The 17,011-nt window shown below is 36.9% G+C and overlaps 2 protein-coding genes across 2 annotated transcripts; both read right to left on the bottom strand.

Annotated features, from left to right (window-relative positions):
* Positions 1-1,001: 1,001 nt before the first annotated feature.
* On the bottom strand, positions 1,002-1,934 carry LOC122702671 (olfactory receptor 4C46-like). The gene has a single exon (XM_043916351.1). The coding sequence runs from the start codon at positions 1,929-1,931 to the stop codon at positions 1,002-1,004; it is 930 nt and encodes a 309-aa protein (XP_043772286.1). The 5' UTR covers positions 1,932-1,934.
* Positions 1,935-8,693: 6,759 nt separating this feature from the next.
* Positions 8,694-9,662, bottom strand: LOC122702665 (olfactory receptor 4C16-like). Its single transcript, XM_043916340.1, has one exon. The coding sequence runs from the start codon at positions 9,660-9,662 to the stop codon at positions 8,694-8,696; it is 969 nt and encodes a 322-aa protein (XP_043772275.1).
* Between the last annotated feature and the right edge of the window lie 7,349 nt (positions 9,663-17,011).

The raw sequence follows: 17,011 nt of genomic DNA, 5'->3' as shown, positions 1-17,011 counted from the left end.
GGACATGAGTTTGAGCAAACTCCGGGAGTTGGTGGTGGACAGGGAGGCCTGGCGTGCTGCAGTCCATGGGGTCGCAAAGAGTCGGACATGACTGAGAGACTGAACTGAACTGATTCAGCATTTATCATAAACCAGATGTTGTGCTACTTGCAGAAACTATTGTTAGCAAGTAGGTAAGTATTACAGAGAGTATGACATTTAATTTATTTAATAAAGCAAAATTTCTGTCTGACATTAAACTATACTTTTACTTGAATCATCACTCTTTTTGATGGATTATCAGGATAATATAAGCAAAGCAAAATGATTCTGAAAGCAACAAGAAAATTTGGAAATATGGTGTAATATAACTTACGTACCCCTTAGAGGTTAAATGGCCTGTTAGTTTGAACCCCTAAACTAGTTATATACCATATATAAAGTTATATATATGTATATATGTGTGTGTGTTTCAGCACAGTGCCTGTCTCAAAAAATGGAAGCAATAAAGTAGTCATGTGTCCTTTCTGTTATCATTGCCTGGCAACACAGCTCAGCAGCTGAGAACATAATCTGAGAGGTCAGCTAAATACAGCTAAATAATCTTCAATATTTCTGTTTGGGAACTTTCCTCTTTCTGCTTGCTTTCCCACCTGTAAAATGAGGGTAGTAGCAATGTCGACTTCATTGGATTGTTACAGAGATTACTGCTAAATATGAGGGTTTTTTTTTTTTTACTTTATTTTGTTTTATTAGAATGAGTTTATTGATCCACACACACTGGTGAAACTAGAAACTCTAAGTCCCAACCTGGTAGAATGTCCCAAACATGCAAAAGTAGTCCCCTGCTAAGTTTCTCCTGACTTTTCCTGTATCCATTTCTTCTCCCCCCTGCAGAATCTATGATGTATACTGGCTATTTATTTTCCTTTTATCTCATAGGTACTCTGCTGGAAGCATCAGCAATGTCCGTTTGGCCTTTGCATTAGTAGAATCAACGCTGGGCTTCCTGTACATTTTATCTATCCATCACCTGAAATCACTTTTCTATTACACAAATTCCTAATGGCATTTTTCATCTGGGCATTTCTTAAGGTATAGATTAAAGGATTTAACATGGGAGTTATCATGGTGTAAAACACAGTAACTGCTTTATCAATCGGAAGAGTAGTTGCTGGTCTCAGGTACACGAAGATGCAGGGCACAAGGAATATGATGACGGCTGTGATGTGGGAGACACAGGTGGAGCGGGCCTTGCGCCTCGCCTCCCAACTGTGTGTCCTTAGGGAGCACGCGATGACCACATAGGAGCCCAACAAGAGGAGGAAGTTTAACAGACAGAGGAAGCCGCTGTTGGCCGCAACAAAGAGCCCTAGAGTGTGGGTGTCCGTGCAGGCGAGGTTCAGCACAGGGGTCAGGTCACGCAGAAAGTGGTCTATGACGTCAGGGCCGCAGAAGGGTAACCGGAAGATGAAGAGGATCTGAATGGCGGCATGAAGAACGCGTCCCGCCCACACCACTCCAATCAGCAGCCAACATACCCGCCAGTTCATCATGGTTGTGTAGTGCAACGGCTTGCAGATGGCCACGTAGCGGTCATAGGCCATCACAGTGAGCAGGATGACGTCAGCACCTCCAAATAAATGTTCCCCAAAGATCTGAGTCATGCATTCACTGAAAGGGCTGGTTTTTGTTTCATGGAGGGAATCTACAATCAATTTTGGGTTACTGACAGAGGAGTAACAAGCATCAATAAAAGAGAGATGAACCAGGAAAAAGTACATTGGGGACCCCAATAATGGGCTGACTGTGATGGTGACCAAGGTGAGCACATTCCCTACCATAGAGACAATGTAGATGACCAGAAACACAGCAAATATGACTTTCTGCAGCTTTGGATTCTGTGTCAGTCCCAGTAGAATAAATTCTGTCACATTATTCCTATTCTCCATGTATATTATATTATGGTTAATTACATAACCTGAAAAAAATACATTGTATTAGCTCAATCTTGAATTCATTATCCTTTCCATGTAATAAATGCCAAATTCTATTGAGTTGTGAATTCTGAAGAGTATTTTTTTTCTTTTGATAAAGGAAGAAAATATTTCTGATCTCTTGAAGTTAACTCAAATCCTCGCCTAGGATGTGTTTATAGTTGGAGACATGAGGAACCCCATGCACACACAGCAGTAGACCATCTGTGCACATTTGATCATTTGAGCTGACCCAGAGCCTAATGTGAATCATCAGGTCTTAAACATAGCAGTAGCAAAGCTGCCCAGGAGGTTCAGTGAGAAAGAATTTGCCAGACGATGCAAGAAAAATAGGAGAAGCAGCTTCGATCCCTGGGTTAGGAAGATTCCCTGGAAAAGTGAATGACAACCCACTCCATTTCTTGCTTGGAAAATCCCAGGGACAGAGCAGTCCAATGGTCTACATTCCATGGGGTCATAAAGAGTCGGACATGACTGAGTAAGCATGTAGTAGTAGCTAAGCCCAAGAGGTTGAAAATGGATGTAAAAGTTATGAATGGCTGATGGATTTTCTTGCTACTCTGAGGAAATGGGAAACCATGTAAGGGAATTAAGAATGTGAGTATAAGGATGAATAGCGATTTGAGAAACAGGGAATGTTGCATAAAATTCCAGTAAAGATATTTGTGTGATATTTATGATAGGAGGATGCAAGACTGAAAGGAATACAAGAATCAGACTATATATGAGTTGACACAAATTGTAGCAGAGCATTGGTATGGGAAAGTAATGAAAAGATACAGGAGTGACTGTAACAAAATTAACATCTGTCTTATAAATTTCCCTAATCCAATCTTTTAATAGATTACTATATTCATGGCATGGTTGAGTGCATGCTAAGTCGCCTCAGTCATGTCTGACTCTTTGCGACCCCATAGACTATAACCCAAAAGGCTCCCTTCTTCATGGGACTTTCCAGGCAAGAATACTGGAGTGGCTTGCCATTTCCTTCTCCAGGCGATCGCCCTGACCCAGTGATCAAACCCACGTCTCATGTCTCCTGCTTTGGCATGTGGGTTCTTTGCCACTAGCGCTACTTCATACCGTGCAGCGATAGAAAAAAAGTGGACATGCCAAGTAAACAGAGATCAATGCAAATTTAAGCTTAGAGCCTCAGCCTAAGATGTGTGGCTGTTAATACTGGTGGGCAGGCCCATCTGGGCAGTGACCACTGGGGACGGCTGGGAGGAAATGGATTCTCAACATTGCCAATGAGACTTTCAGGCTGGCAAAGCTTCCTGGGCCCTCCACGTAACGGCCTACCTTTGCTCTAACAACCCCATTTCTAGGAGTTTATCCTGAGGAAGCAGGTAAAGGGACAAACACCTGTGTGCAAAGATGCTTGCTGTAGAGCTATTTACAAGATCAGCAAATGTCCCATCATGAGGACTGGATTTAATGACTCACCGAAGAGGAGGCAGCTTATCAAAGTGGTGAACACAGACAGATAGACCAGACAACAGGAAAAGGATGAGGCAGAAATACACACACACACTGTTCAGTAACACTTAACAAATCAGCTGTACCTTATGACCCACTGCCGTTTCTAAAAACACATTCATGCCTACAAACCATCTAGAAAAATGCACATCCAGTCATTAACTGCAGTTCACTATTTCTGGAGAGAATGATGGGGGAGTTGGGGAGGGGTCAGAAAAAAAAGGACGGTTCCTTTCCAACAAGTACACTTCTGGACTGTTAGTATATGAAGTCGCAAATAATCAGAGGCACACACAAATAATGTGTGATATTAGTAAACTGCTAAGAAAAAGTGTTTGCAAATGGTGCACAAATAAATATGTACATTAGGAATGGACCATTCAGCTTTCAAACACAGAGCTGCCTGCGAGGAGTCATCCATGTAGAGAAGTGATCTGGGATAAATCTATGTGAATGGCATCATTCCATCCATATAGCAGAAATAATCATAGCACACAATAGCAATAATTATGGCATTAACTTAATTTGACAGATGAAAAAATTGAATCTCATCAAGATTAAGAAATTTGTAAGACCCAATTGTCTAACCTACATTTATTTTGCCATCATATACCTTTTTTAATAATTAAGACTAATCATGACATTGGAAACAAAATTTAAATAAACCTCACACACAAAAATATATCAACATGATTATTAATTGATACAAACAACGACTTGTTTAATCCAAACATGGATATGTAGAACTCTTCTTTGGAGCAACTGCTATGCATAATATGGGTCTCTTTGGCTTCTTTAAAATTGGAGATGACTGTTCCTCAGTTTAATGTAGGGTCATTTTTTTTTCTGTATTATTGCCATAAAAATCAATTCTTCCTAATCCTCTGTGAGAAATAGTCATAAAAATAGGTAAAGTTCCTCTGTGTGTCTTCAGCAGTGTGCTGGATACATTTATATTCACATAACAGCCTGTGAGGGGGATTAGTCTTCTCACTGATATTAGAAGAAATAAGAATATAAGGTTGCAAGAAATGCACCCCAGATCAAGTAGCTGCAGGTGGGAAAAGGCAAGATTCTAATCTGGGTTTCTAATTCCCAAACTAAGATGCTCAGTCACTTGGATTGTCATTTTCAACATTTTGCAGAAGAATGAGGTGAATTCTTTCTTTTACAATTAAAAATAAATTTTAAAATTTAATTCTTTAAAATTGCTATTGTTTTTGAAAAGTGTTAAAACATAATTACTATATACGTAAACTCATATCAATGGACATGAGTCTAAGCAAGCTCCAGGAGATGGTGAAGGACAGGGAAGCCTGGCATGCTGCAGCCCATGGGGTCGCAAAGAGTCAGACACAAGTGAGAAGCTGAACAACAATATACATAAAGCAACAATCTTTACTAAGCATCACCACTATTGAAGAACTTACCTTTTGTTCTTAGATGATATTAATGATGTTTGAGGGTATTCGGAATTAATCCCAACTTCAAACTGACCTCCTCTTAGGATAAGGAACTTTCAATAAGAAAGATGCGACACATTCAGAAAGAAGCTATTCAGAGAACTCAATATCAAATCAATAGGAGATAAATCATTCTATATGTTTACATATTTCCTTCTAGCCTAAAGAGTCAATGAAATTTCACAGAAAACCTTGAACTTGAACTTAGAATAAATTGATATAGAAAGCCATGGAGAAATGATCATCCATGGATGGTCTACTTCAATAGTCAGCAGGCAGAAATGTGGTGGAAACACCTTCAAATGGATTTTTCAACTCTTGACAAGTCTTTCTCTGGAAATGTAAATAACAAGTAAAATCATTTTCAATTGCATGTGTGGATATTTAGCAAGGTTCCAATACAGGTTTAAGGACTTTGTCTTATAGCTGCTCTTTTCTCTCCTAGGAACTAATTATCTGCTTTGATGGAAAGGCTTTTTCTTAGAAGCAGGTATTCTGAAGACACATGCTTGAGAAACACTCATTCTTGAGTGGGGAGTTGTATTCCCTGCACTTGCAGCTAAAATCGGTGAATCCCCTTCATAGGAGCCTGGTTTTCTAAGAAGGACAAATGCCATGTGAATGACAAGGAGAGCAGCATTCCGGCCTTGGGACCTGCGATGTGGTTAATCTGTGCACTCACGTCAGAGAGAGGACTTCTTTCTTATTATCAGTATCAATGTTCCTGGAAACCCAGTACTGATTTCCTGAGAGCTGGAGCAGCGAGGCCATGAAACTAACGGCAGCCACTTAAAAGTGTGTGAATACAAAACTTGTTTTTCACAATCATTAGAAGGCTATGACTATAGAGAGAAACTCTGAGATGTTTTTCAATAAGTTATGTCTGGGACAGTTGTGACAGACATTATGGAATACTTAGTGACATTACACATCTGGATAGATACCTAAAACACAGGAAATTAGTTCTGATTTCAAAGTTAATTATTTGACATCTCTGCCACTTGGTATCATTTTGGTCCTTGTAGGAAGTATGTAGTGATAAACTATTGAGGTATTACTTTGATTTCTTGACAACTACTGAAGCTGATAATTCTTAATGTTATATTATAGGCAATTTCTATACCTTTTTTCAGAAGTTTTTTTTTTTTTTTTAAGACCTCTGTGCAATTTAAAATAGGAGTTCTGGGTTTCTCACCACTAAATTGTAGTGATTTATATATATATATATTCTAGATATAGCTCTTCTTACATATATATGCATCATATATAAAATGAATTTGCATATACAATTTTACACATAAATTTATATATAATGTAAAATTTTGTACATGTGAATGTAGACACAACTTTTTCCTACTCTGTGAATTGCCTTTTTATTTTTAAAATGTATGATCTCTAGTGATCAGAAGATTTAAAATATTAGCAATGTTCAACTTTTTAGTTTCTTTATAGTTCTTGATTGTAGTTTTTTTACAGAATTTTTATAGGTTTAGCTTTGACTTCTTGATCTATGACTCATTTTGAGCTAATTTTCATCTATAGCATGAGATAGTGGTTGAGGTTCCTCTTTTTCATATAATGATATCCAATTGATGTGGTATAATTTGTTGAAAAATACATTATTTCTGCTTTAATTACTTTGATATCTTTGTAAAACTTTTCATCTATTTAAGTCTATTTATGGACTTTCTATTATGTTTCAATGATTTTTATGTTTATTCTTGTATCAATACTTCACAACCTTGCTTTTGTTCATTTAGTTGTTTTTATATTTTTATTTTATATTAAAATACAATTGATTAGCAATAATGTGTTAATTGCATTAACAGCAGCAAAGTGATTCAGCTTTACCCATACAAGCATCCTTTGTTTTTTAAATTATTTGCCCATTTAGATTATTACAGAATATTAACCAGAGACCCCTGTGCTATACAGTAGGTCTTGATTACCTATTTTAAATATAGCAGCATGTACATGTCAATCCCAAACTCACAGTCTATCCCTCCCCTCCCCCCCTTTATCCCCGGGTTATCATAATCATGTTCTCTAAGTCTCTGAGTGTTCCTGTTTTATAAATAAGTCTATTTGTATCTTTTCAGGTTCTGGCATATAAGCCATATCATATGATATTTGTTTTTCTCTGTCTGACTTACTTCACGTAGTATGATAATCTCAGGTCCAGCCTTGTTGCTGTAACTGGCATATTTCATTCTTTTTAACTGCTGGGTAATATCCCAGTGTATATATATACTGTATCCTGTTTCTCCATTCTCTGTTATGACATTTACATTGCTTCCAAGCCTTGGCTGTTGTAAATAGCACTGCGATGAACCTCAGGCGGCATGTAACCTTCTGAACCATGGTTTTCTCCTAATGTGTATCCCGGATGCACATGCTGGGTCACACAGTATTGAGTTTTCTAAGGAACCTCTATGTTGTTCCCCTTAGCTATCGTATCATTTTACATCCACAGTAGCAATGTAGGAGAATTCCCATGTCCCCCTTCCCTCTCCAGCATTTATCATTTGTAGACGTTTTTAATGATGGCCCTTCTGAAAGCTGTGAGGTGATATCTTATTGCAGCTTCAATTTGCATTTCTTTAATACTTAGTAACATTGAGCATCTTTAATATGCCTGTTGTTCATTTGTATGTCATCTTTGATGTATCTAAAACAGGATTATTTTCCTTCACTAAAACTGGTTTGTGTGCTACCTATTCATCCCATTAATTCTCCTTTGGAATTTCCAGAAACCACTATACTTTTTCCTGATTCTAGTTTTTCGTTTTCAAGAAAGGAAATTCATAATTCATATATGTGTATATAAATAATTCTTTCTCAAGCATAAATAACTTCTGACTTATCTCATTCATCATATTCCGTATATTAATATTTTGAAATTCACTAATATCAACTGTCTACACTCTATCTCCAACCCCACATAAATCTATTTATTTTATAATATATATCTATATTTATAATAGTCCACCATTATTGTTTCAATATCATGATTGGTATGATTCAAGAGAAACCTTAATATTGTCCCCAAATTAGAAGAAATCATATTAGGAGCACAATGTGCACGTGAACTAAGTCACTTCAGTCATGTGAGGAGCACAGGGTAAATTTTATTTAAAATGTTAAACTGAGAAGAAACTTAACAATTAAAACCTTCTTAAGACTGAAAAAAACTGACCTCAGAATGTTAACTTTCCATCTGAGAAGGAAGGGTCTGGTTAAACATATGGTAAGAATTTGGAGTGAACAATAAATAATTGAAAGAAAAAAAATGCTAAATTATATACTGTCTCTTACTACATGAAGCTACTGCAGTTATTTGAATCTAGTATTAATCGGGGGGAAAAAAGCTAATTGAAGGGCATTGAATAGATATGATGAAAGAGAAGCTTTTAATAAAAGTTGAGAAAACAAAAAACATACTAAGCTGTGTATATAAGACTATAGGGCAAGGTTACATAGGAGCAAAACAGTAGACAGCAAGGTGAAGAAGGGTGGGGAACACATTAGATGAAAACCACATAGACATTGATCCCAGGCAAGTGAGAGACATAGAGACGCAGCATCTAAGCTACTGGGCTTTAGAGCCTGCTTATACCTACTGTCCTCTCGTCCTCTACGTAAGACTGACTCAACGCTAACGAGTATATGCGTGCACACATGCTTTCAACCTTAAGGGCAGTGGCTGTCACACGTGAAGATAGAATTACATGACTTCACAACAAGAAGAGAATGGTCTCTATGGACTTTTTCTAGGTCAGTTCAAACACTGAATAAATCTTGAAATTTCTATCCATCTTTTGTCATCTGACATCAACTTCTTGCTCCATAACATCCTCAGGGCATTTTTCACTTCTGCATTCCTCAGGGTATAAATCAGAGGGTTGATCAAAGGTGTCCCAATTGTATAAAACACAGCCATCGTCTTATCCATGGAGAAGGTGGTTGCAGGGCGAGTATATATAAATATGCATGGACCAAAGAACAAGATGACCACGATGATGTGGGAGATGCAGGTGGAGAGGGCTTTTTTCCTCCCTTCAGCACTGTGGTTTCTCAGAGAGTGCAAGATGACGACATAGGACAACACCAGCATGAGAAAACTCACTGTACAGATGGCCCCGCTGTTGGACACCAAGAGTAAGCTGGTCACATAGGTGTCTGTACAGGCAAGTTTCAACAAAGGCTGCAAGTCACAGAAGTAGTGATCAATTACATTGGGACCACAGAAAGGCAGAGTCAAGACTAGAAAAATCTGAGCTGATGAATGCACGCAGGACCCCAACCAGGTCAGGGACATTAGCACACCACAGACTCGATGACTTATGATGGTCGTGTAGTGTAGAGGCTTACAGATGGCCACATAGCGGTCAACAGCCATGAGGACAAGGATGAAGATCTCTAGGCAGCCAAAGAAATGGAATGTAAAGACTTGGATCATGCACTCACTGAAAGAGATAGTGGCATTCTTCAAAAGGGCATCAGCAATCATCCTAGGAGCTATGGAAGTAGAGAAGCAGGCATCATATAAGGATAAGTGGAAAAGGAAGAAATACATTGGACTCCCAAGTGCCCTGCTGGTCTTGATGGTAACAATAATCAGCAAGTTACCCAGCAATATCCCCAAGTAGAAAATCAAGAAAATGACAAACACTATTTTCTTCCTAACAGGATCTTGTGTCAACCCAAGCAGAATAAACTCAGTCACATTATTTTTCAGCTGCATGATTTCGTGAAAGAGGAGAAGAGATGAGTGCAAAATGATTAATCTGCAAAAAATAAGGAAATAATTCATAGGATGTTACATGATATTATGAAATATTGCTTTTGGAGGCCATTGTACCTGTGATTTCTTTATGACTCATGTTAACACTTTGTGTGATAATTTTTAATGGTCACTGCAAAGGTTTACTGTGAGTTTCAAATAAGCTTCTGAAAGTAATAATTTCCTGTAAGATTTTCTTTTTAGAAAGCTTGCTAAGTTTGATATCATTATTGACTAAATTTTCCAATGTGTTGAATGCATAATTAAGAGATATGTCTTTGTAATTTTTTTCATTTGTCATTTTCAAAAATTTTATGGCACGTGTTTTTCATGGTATATCACTTGGGATTTAGGATATACATGACTGCCTATGGAGGTTCATGATATAAAGTCACACTACACCTTTAACTCTGTTAAAAACATCATACATAAACACTTATGTATCACATAATTGCTATACATAGAAATATACAATCATATATGTGTATACATATATTTAATATGTTCTACCTCTTCCTTGAACTCTTATTCCAATTGTTGCAGCTTGAGCAATGGAACAGGAAATATACCCTTTAAATTATCTGCTGTTAACATCTTGAATGTGAAATTTTGTATTAGACAAATACTAACAATCAGAAATAAACATTATTTCATATGCCGTTATCTCATATATCCCAGTTTATCTTTTCTTCCAACTTCTAAAAACACTATTTAAAATACTCAGAATTCCTGAAGTTACAATATTAAATGAAGGATGGTGGGTTATTACTCAAAAGTTAGTATTTTTCTCTTAAGTATCTTAAATCTGGAATAATTTTGGGAGACAGCTGTGTGTCATCAGATGGTTGGTATAGGATCCAATCATGGTTTTATTCCCAGGAGAGTTTGTATTGTTCAAGTGTCTGAAAATTTGCAAGTCTCAGAAAAAACCAAAGAAGGAGAAACTGGAAGATGTACTTTTAAAAAGAAGCAATACTGGTTTTCAATAGATACGGTCTTCACTTCTACTCTTCAAATGGATGTTACAAATTTAAAATGACTATATTTGTTAAAAATAAAGAGATAATCTTTTGACATGGGAGCTAGGAGAGAAGAGCTAAAAGAAAAGCAGGCAGGCAAAGCTGAAAAATGGATAAGGGTGAAACATTATCTAGTTAGCATTAGGCAGATTCTTCCATGTTTAAAGAGCTATCTTACAGCAGAGGCCACAGGGAGAAGCATCGCTTAATTTAAGGAGACTCTTTGTCCACTTCCCCCTGACTCAGTTGCCCTAGATGTCCATCTTTAGAGGAAATTCTACACTCAATTTATTTCTTTGCAGAACTTGCCATTCTTTGTGAAAAGTTTAACAGATTGTCCGAAGATTATTTATCACTCAATAGTCCAAGTAAAAGAGTATATAATCTACCCTCGTTGAGCTCCTCACTCTGTCCCCACGATTCCTGATTATCTGACCCACAGACACCTTAGAAAACAGCCGGCCTGCGAGTCAGAAGTGCCCCCAAGGTGCTCGTTATTCATGCCATATATATATATATTTATTTATTTATAGATATATTGATAAATTAATACTTCTTTTCTTTTCAGATCGTATTAGACATAGAACTGGTGCCTGGTGGAGGGCCAGGGTAAGTAAGGCCAAGTGTGGAAGAACACTGGCAGGTACAGGTGTTGACGAAAAGGGAACATTTCCACCCAGCATTTCTCAGCAGCGCTCATCCCACAGAAAGGGCACATTACCTTTCACCTTAATTATGCTTTTCAGGTCTTCATGGCCATGTTTCTTCCAAAAGCTTTCTGAGAATTAGGTATTCACCTTTTCAAATTAAACCTTTGAAATGTGGAAGGTGCCAATTAAAAACTTGTGGTGCTATTTGGGAGAATATGAGGAGTGATGATTCTGTACTGTGGTATACAGTACTCTGTGCAACGCTGTCACATGGGGGTGGAAGGGTTGCTCTTCTCCCAGAGCTCTGTGGGGGTCACTGTCTCCACGAGCCTTACGCTTATTCCCAGGACTCCTGGCTCCAGTGAGGGTTCATCTTGTCACACTACCTACATCCACAGTACGTATGAACTTTCTCACACTCTGCTGTCTCTAGAATTTGTAATGAAAACAATAACGCATGAAATGCATTCCTCTATTATTTAATGACAATAATGAGCTTTAACATGTCAAGATTCATTGAGTTCATAACATCATTTTTCCTTGTTTGTGTTCATTTACTTCTTATATTAACAGTAAATCTTAAAAAAAAAAAAAGAACTATTTCTTTTGCAGAGTTTTGTGGTAAAAAGTGCATTCAAAACAGATATGGAAATATATTAGAAAATTGTGATGGCTAATTTTTAATTACACCTCTAGAGTAAAACATGGAAACTGTTTTTCACCTACCTGTTAGAGGACAGTGAGTAAGTGTCGATTCTGACCATCCCTTTTGATAGCAACCTTTTCACAGAGCAGTGAAAAAAATGCTCTTCTCTGAATCCCAGGGGGAATATTTTAAGAAATAATGACATAAGGTTTTGGCTTCATAGTGTTCTCCCTAAAGTTTTCCCCACTATGCTAGTCAGAAACATCTCATATGTAATAAACAGCTTTCATTTGTCTATTTAGCTTATTAGGAAAACAAGTTAATTTTTCTCATGCCCTTTAATCACACATAAACAAGTATTTGGAATTCTTAGCTTCTTCACACTGAACAACCTTACCAGGGAAAAAGAGGAATAAAACAAATGAATGATAGAGAGAATAGGTAAAAAAAAAAAAGAAAGAAAGAAAGAAAGAATAAAAATAGTTATTCATGTAAATCCATGGCTGATTCATGTCAATGTATGAAAAAAAAACACTACAATATTGTGAAGTAATTAGCCTCCAACTAATAAAAATAAATGGAAAAAAAAGGAAAAAAAGAGGATGAGTTAAATAAATTATGGAATGTATTAAAAAAAAGTTATTCATTAAAAAGAAAGTGGGTCATCCAGAAACAACTCTGCTACCTGTTAGTACCTAAATTATCCTTCCTGGTGTTCTAACTTAGCAGATCAGAAAAGTGTGTTATAATATAGTCAATGAAAGGAGATATTTAGATAGGATCACGGACTCAATGGACATGATAATAATGACATAGGGCATGAATTAAATATTTGAAGTAAAAAAAAGCATAATCTAAACTAATCTTAGCTCTGCCCTTTTTAGCTGCCTGATTTGAGGTAGGCACTCTACACTTCTACTTCTTAAAGTGTAAAATAAGTATAAAAATGATAGTAGTAACTACAGAGACAGCCAATCCCTAGGCAGGTTGATAAGAAGTCTGGGGTCCCCAAAGAGGAGAAGGGGGTCTGGTGCTCTCAAGGAGAAAAGGACAAATGCTTTTTTTCTATATGTCTTAGTCAATATAACAATGCATCTTGCTTGTTTCTCCTTAAGAAGAAATTTCTGACTAATCTTGTTATCTTAAAATGTATATTATGGGAGTAAATGTATATTATGGGAGTGGGTCTGGTAATATCTTTCTACTGTTAGTTCTAATCCTGTCATCTTAAAATGTAAATTGTGGGAGTGGGTCTAGTAAGATCTTTACAACCTTGAGACATCATTTTGATTTTTTGTAATAATCAACTGAAAAAGTACCTAACTCCCTTTTCTAAGACTAGCGAAGGGGGCACTCTCCGTCCCCCTCCTGAAGTCTATGTCAGAAGCTTTCTCTGTCTCTTTTCATACTTTAATAAAACTCTGCTACACGAAAGCTCTTTAGGGATCAAGCCTGGTCCCCGGTCCTGACTCAATCTTCTTCTTCAGAGATCATGAATCTGACACCGTTCACCATAAGCTATCACACCTTATGTGTTTTTAATGAAGCCTAAATGACAATGTATCTTTCCTTTACAATTAGCTTTAGCTAATATTATTATTATTTTTTGTGTGTGTGATTTATATTTTTATTTTTTTTTCTTTTTTTTTATTTATTTATTTATTTTTTTTATTAGTTGGAGGCTAATTACTTCACAACATTTCAGTGGGTTTTGTCATACATTGATATGAATCAGCCATAGATTTACACGTATTCCCCATCCCGATCCCCCCTCCCACCTCCCTCTCCACCCGATTCCTCTGGGTCTTCCCAGTGCACCAGGTTATTATTATATTATTAGTGCTATATAATAAGATTGTTTCTCACCTGTTTTATGCATGAAATAATACCACTTACATAGGTTGCAATCACGCCATGCATACAGCAAGCATTAAGGCAAGGGTGGGATGTTTCAAGAGAACAGCATCGAAACATGTATATTATCTAGGGTGAAACAGATCACCAGCCCAGGTGGGATGCATGAGACAAGTGCTCGGGCCTGGTGCACTGGGAAGACCCAGAGGAATCGGGTGGAGAGGGAGGTGGGAGGGGGGATCGGGATGGGGAACACATGTAACTCCATGGCTGATTCATGTCAATGTATGACAAAACCCACTACAATATTGTAAAGTAATTAGCCTCCAACTAATAAAAATAAATGAAAAAATAAAATAAAATAAAATATTTAAAAAAGTATATTTATTAGTTATTATAAAGTTATTATATTTAAAAATGTATTAATTGTATTACAGTAGCTTCTGTATCTTTTCATTACTTTCCATTACCGATGCTCTGTTACACATTATGTCAATTATTATAAATAGTCTGATTCCAGTGATTCTTTGTGTTTTCCATCCCCCTACTTAAACTCAGTACACTTCATACAGATCACTCAAAGGTCGTTCCTAGAATAACATCCACATTCACTCTTTCTCAAATCTGTCTTCATCCTTATCCTCTCATATTCTGTTACCTTGCACGGTTCCCAATTTCCTAAGAATAAAGGGAAAATCCCTTGGCTTTACATTCATGGCCTTTATACCCAATTTCTACCTTTCATTTCAGGTTGACTGCAACTATATGTGAGATCTATTAATTCATATTAGATTCCGAGCATCTCACATGATTAAATGTGCTCAGACAATCTCCTGCCTGTGTGTTCACAGAATTCCTCATGTGTCTAACTCCTGCCCTTGAGATGATTTAAGAGATCAGAAACTTTTCTTCCTATATCAAAAGAAAAACTGAAAAGAATTTGGAACTCAATAGAATCAAGGCATTTATCTTTTTATTACATGTAGAGACAGTGAACTCACAGTTGAGCTAATAAAAAAGTATTTTTTCAGGTAATTTAATTAATCATGATATAAGACACATGGAGAATAGGAACATGACTGAGTTTGTTCTCCTGGAGCCCATACAGAATCCAAAGATGCAGAAAATAAATTGTATTAGTTGTTTTCTGTCATCCAGGAAATGTTGTAGGAAATGTGCTCATCATGGTAACCATCATAGTCAGTCCATTACCAAGTTCTTCCATGTACTTTTTCCTGGCCTATCTCTCTTTTATTGATACTTCCTATTCCTCTGAGAATATTCCTAAACTGATCACAGATTCACTCCATGAAAAGAAACCTTCCTATTCAATGGATGCCTAATCCAAATCTTTGGGGAACATTTCTTTGGAGGTACTGAAGTCATCCTGCTTATGAGATGGCCTATGATCACGATGTGGCCATTTGCAAACCCTTGCACTATACAAATGTCATGAACTGGCAGGTGTGTGGAGTGACATAAGTCTGAGGTTTTCTTCATGGAATCATACAGATCTTCTTCATCTTCAGATTACCCTTCTGTGGCCCTAATGTCATAGACCACTTTTTGTGTGATCTGAACCCTTTGCTCGACATTGCCTGCACTGATACTCACACTCCAGGATTCTTTGTTGTTGCCCACAGTGGATTCCTCTGTCTGTTAAACTTCCTCCTCTTGATGGGCTCCTATGTGGTCATTCTGCGCTCCCTAAGGAACCACAGTTTGGAGGCAAGGAGCTAGGCACTCTCCATTTGTGTCTCCCAAATCACAGTTGTTATCATATCCTTTGTGCCCTGCACATTTGTGTACCTGAGACCACCAGTTACTTTACCTATTGATTAAGCAGTTGTTATATTCTGCATTTTAATAACTTCCATGTTAACTCCCTTCATCTATACCTTGAGAAATGCCCATATGAAAAATACCATTAGGGATGTGTAATAGAAAAGTGATAAAAAAAAAAAAAAGACGCATGGAACCCACCATGGGTTCCACTGATGCAAATGTCAAAAGTGCATTACTGATGTTTCCATCAAAGAATATGAGATAAAAGAAAAATAGATCACCAGTATACTTCATAGATTCTGCAAGGGAAGAAGAAATGGGTGCAAGAAAAGTGAGGAAAATTTGGATATCTCACACTTCCTGATCTTAAAACTTACTGTAAAGCCACAATAATCAAAACAGTGTGGTACTAGCATAAAGACAAACATATAGAGCAGTAGAAAAGAGAGCCAGCAATATACCATCACACGAATGGTTAAATGATTTTTTACAAGTGTGCTAACATCATCCAAAGGCAAAAGAGGTTTTCAACAAATTTTTTTGGCAAAACTAGATGTCTATGTGTAAAAGAATGTAGGTAGATCATTAGCTTACATCATATCAAAATATACTCAAATGGATCAAAAACATTAACATAAGAGCCAAAATCTTGAAACATTTAGAAAAAATAGAGAGGAAAAGATTCAGGCCATTAAAGTAGGCAATGATTTTTTTTTTTTCGATGACACCAAAAACAAAGGCACAAGAGGAAAAAGTAGGTAAATAGGACTGTATCATAATTTAAAACTTCTATGTATCAAAGGATGCAATCAACAGAGAGAAAAGGCAACCCACAAAATGGAAGGGAACAAAGACATATCTGATAAGGAGTTCATATCCAGAATACATAAGGAATTTCTACAAATCAGTGACTAATAACAACCCAATTAATAAATGGGCAAATAAGTTGAAAGGAACTTTTATTCCAAATTTGTATAACCATGTTCTTTACAGTATTATTCAAAAGAATCAGATGTTTAAGCAACCAAAGTATCCATTTCTTCATGAATAAATAAACAGTATGTGGTATGCAGTCAATAGGACATTATTCAACATTTAACAAGGAGCAAGTATATGACTCATGGTACAACACAGGTAAATTGTGAGGATTGTTAAATAAGTTATTCATTTCTCATAGACTTTATCTTCTCTAATAGGTTTATATTTACAGGTGAAGTGAAGTGAAAGTCAGTGAGTTGTGTCTGACTCTTTGCGACCCCATGGAATGTATAATCCATGGAATTTTCCAGGCCAGAATACTGGAGTGGGTAGCCGTTCCCTTCTTTAGGGGATCTTCCCAACCCAGGGATCAAACCC

Source organism: Cervus elaphus, chromosome 1, assembly GCF_910594005.1.
Source record: "Cervus elaphus chromosome 1, mCerEla1.1, whole genome shotgun sequence".
In the NCBI taxonomy this organism is placed as follows: domain Eukaryota; kingdom Metazoa; phylum Chordata; class Mammalia; order Artiodactyla; family Cervidae; genus Cervus; species Cervus elaphus.
Note: the sequence above shows the minus strand (reverse complement) of the source record. Positions and strands in the feature narration are given on the sequence as shown.